General features: G+C 34.3%; 1 protein-coding gene across 1 annotated transcript; it reads left to right on the plus strand.

Annotated features, from left to right (window-relative positions):
* Positions 1–477: 477 nt before the first annotated feature.
* On the plus strand, positions 478–1328 carry LOC120177368. Its single transcript, XM_039183548.1, has 2 exons — positions 478–973; positions 1249–1328. Exons 1-2 carry the CDS (start codon positions 478–480, stop codon positions 1326–1328), a joined length of 576 nt encoding a protein of 191 aa, XP_039039479.1.
* Positions 1329–1713: the final 385 nt, after the last annotated feature.

A 1713-nucleotide genomic window follows, 5' to 3' on the forward strand; every position in this document is an offset into this window, starting at 1 on the left:
TCATAACTTATAATAATCAGAGACTCAACAGAGTAACACCTTATAATCGGTGATCATTTATATATTTACCTTTTTCTTATTTTGTTATATCCATAAAATACGACTGAAACACAACTACAACAGTAATTTAAATAAAAAAATTATGTTTACGACGAACCCTCCTAAAATTATAGTAAAAAACCCTAAATGACAGTTACAAATGAATGGTGGAATAACAAACTAAAATCCCTTCTTCCACCATTAAAGCTCTCTCAATAGCTTACCATGGTGGTTGATCTACTGTTGAATTTCTTCAAACAGAAAAGCGCAATCTTAACCTAAAATCCAAACACCTATAAATTCACCATATAAACATCCATATTCCAACATTGCCCCACTCTTCATCCTGCGTCCATCACTTCTGTTCTCCATCCGCCGTTGCTTTACGTTTCCGCCCGTGCCGCCTATATCCATTGCGGTTTTCTTATTTCAAAATAAATGGCGAAGAAAGGAGAGGCGAGAAGAAGGAAACCGATAACGCCTTCTTCATCTTCATCGTCGACGACAACAACATCATGTGACTCCGAAACAGAAGACTTGCGACACACGCCACCAAAGCCTTTGCTCTTGACGAAGAGCAAGGGGGGTTACTTGTCGAAGCAATTATCGAACTGTGAGACGTCGAGGGACATCGCATGGGAGAGGCGACGCCAGCAGATTTTGAGGCAAGAGAGGGGGAGAAATGGGATTTTCGTAGCGAACAATAATGGATTAACCGACGAAGATTTGTGTGAACTTAGAGGGTGTATTGAGCTAGGGTTCAGATTCGACGAAGAACAAGGGCAAAAACTATGCAATACATTGCCTGCTTTAGACCTTTATTTCGCCGTAAATCGTCAAATCTCGTCGAGTCCGATTTCAAGCTCTCATCCGCCGTTGGTGTCGTCGTTACCTTCTTTTGAGAGTGAGCTAGCATGGAAAATTTGCAAGCCAGGTAAATATAGATAATATAATCCTATACAAGTACATGAATATATAGAATCCTATGCTTATATACATTAAAAACTCCAAGATTTCTTTTGAATGTATTTGTTTCGAATATATATATTCATATCTAATATTTACATTTGAATTATCATAACTTTTTATATATATAACTGATATTTTAACGATTCGACTGTTGAATTTAACGATATATATTTTTTGTACGTATACGGATTGATAGTACACTAATTTTGTTTACATTACTCGAATTCTTTCTCTTTTCAGGAGAAAATCCTCAAGTAGTGAAGACTAAGCTAAAGCATTGGGCACAAGCTGTGGCATGTGTTGTGAAGCAGTCATATTGAAGTGTGGGATGCAAAGAAGAAGAAAAAAACAAGATTAAGTCATAGAAAGAGAGGTTATCCTCACTATAAAGGAAGATGATGACAACGTTTCGGGTTTGGGGAAATTCAGGTAGAAAATACTTGTAGTTCAAAAATGATAGAAAAGATTGTAAATGTTAAAGATTTAGATTCGAACTAGAATGTTTAAACATAATCAGATAAATCAAAATATAAAAATAATTTATTTTTGTTTCTTTTGATGTTTAATTTTTTTTATTGTTTTCAGTAAACCAACTAAACAAATGAAGTTAAGCCTAACACTAATTCATGTACCATTTCAATTTAATCACATAAATAAATATATAATTCATGATTAAATAAATAAATAATTTAATTCATGTATCAG

This window comes from Hibiscus syriacus, unplaced genomic scaffold (genome assembly GCF_006381635.1).
Source record: "Hibiscus syriacus cultivar Baekdansim isolate YM2019G1 unplaced genomic scaffold, ASM638163v2 tig00112285_pilon, whole genome shotgun sequence".
Taxonomy (NCBI): domain Eukaryota; kingdom Viridiplantae; phylum Streptophyta; class Magnoliopsida; order Malvales; family Malvaceae; genus Hibiscus; species Hibiscus syriacus.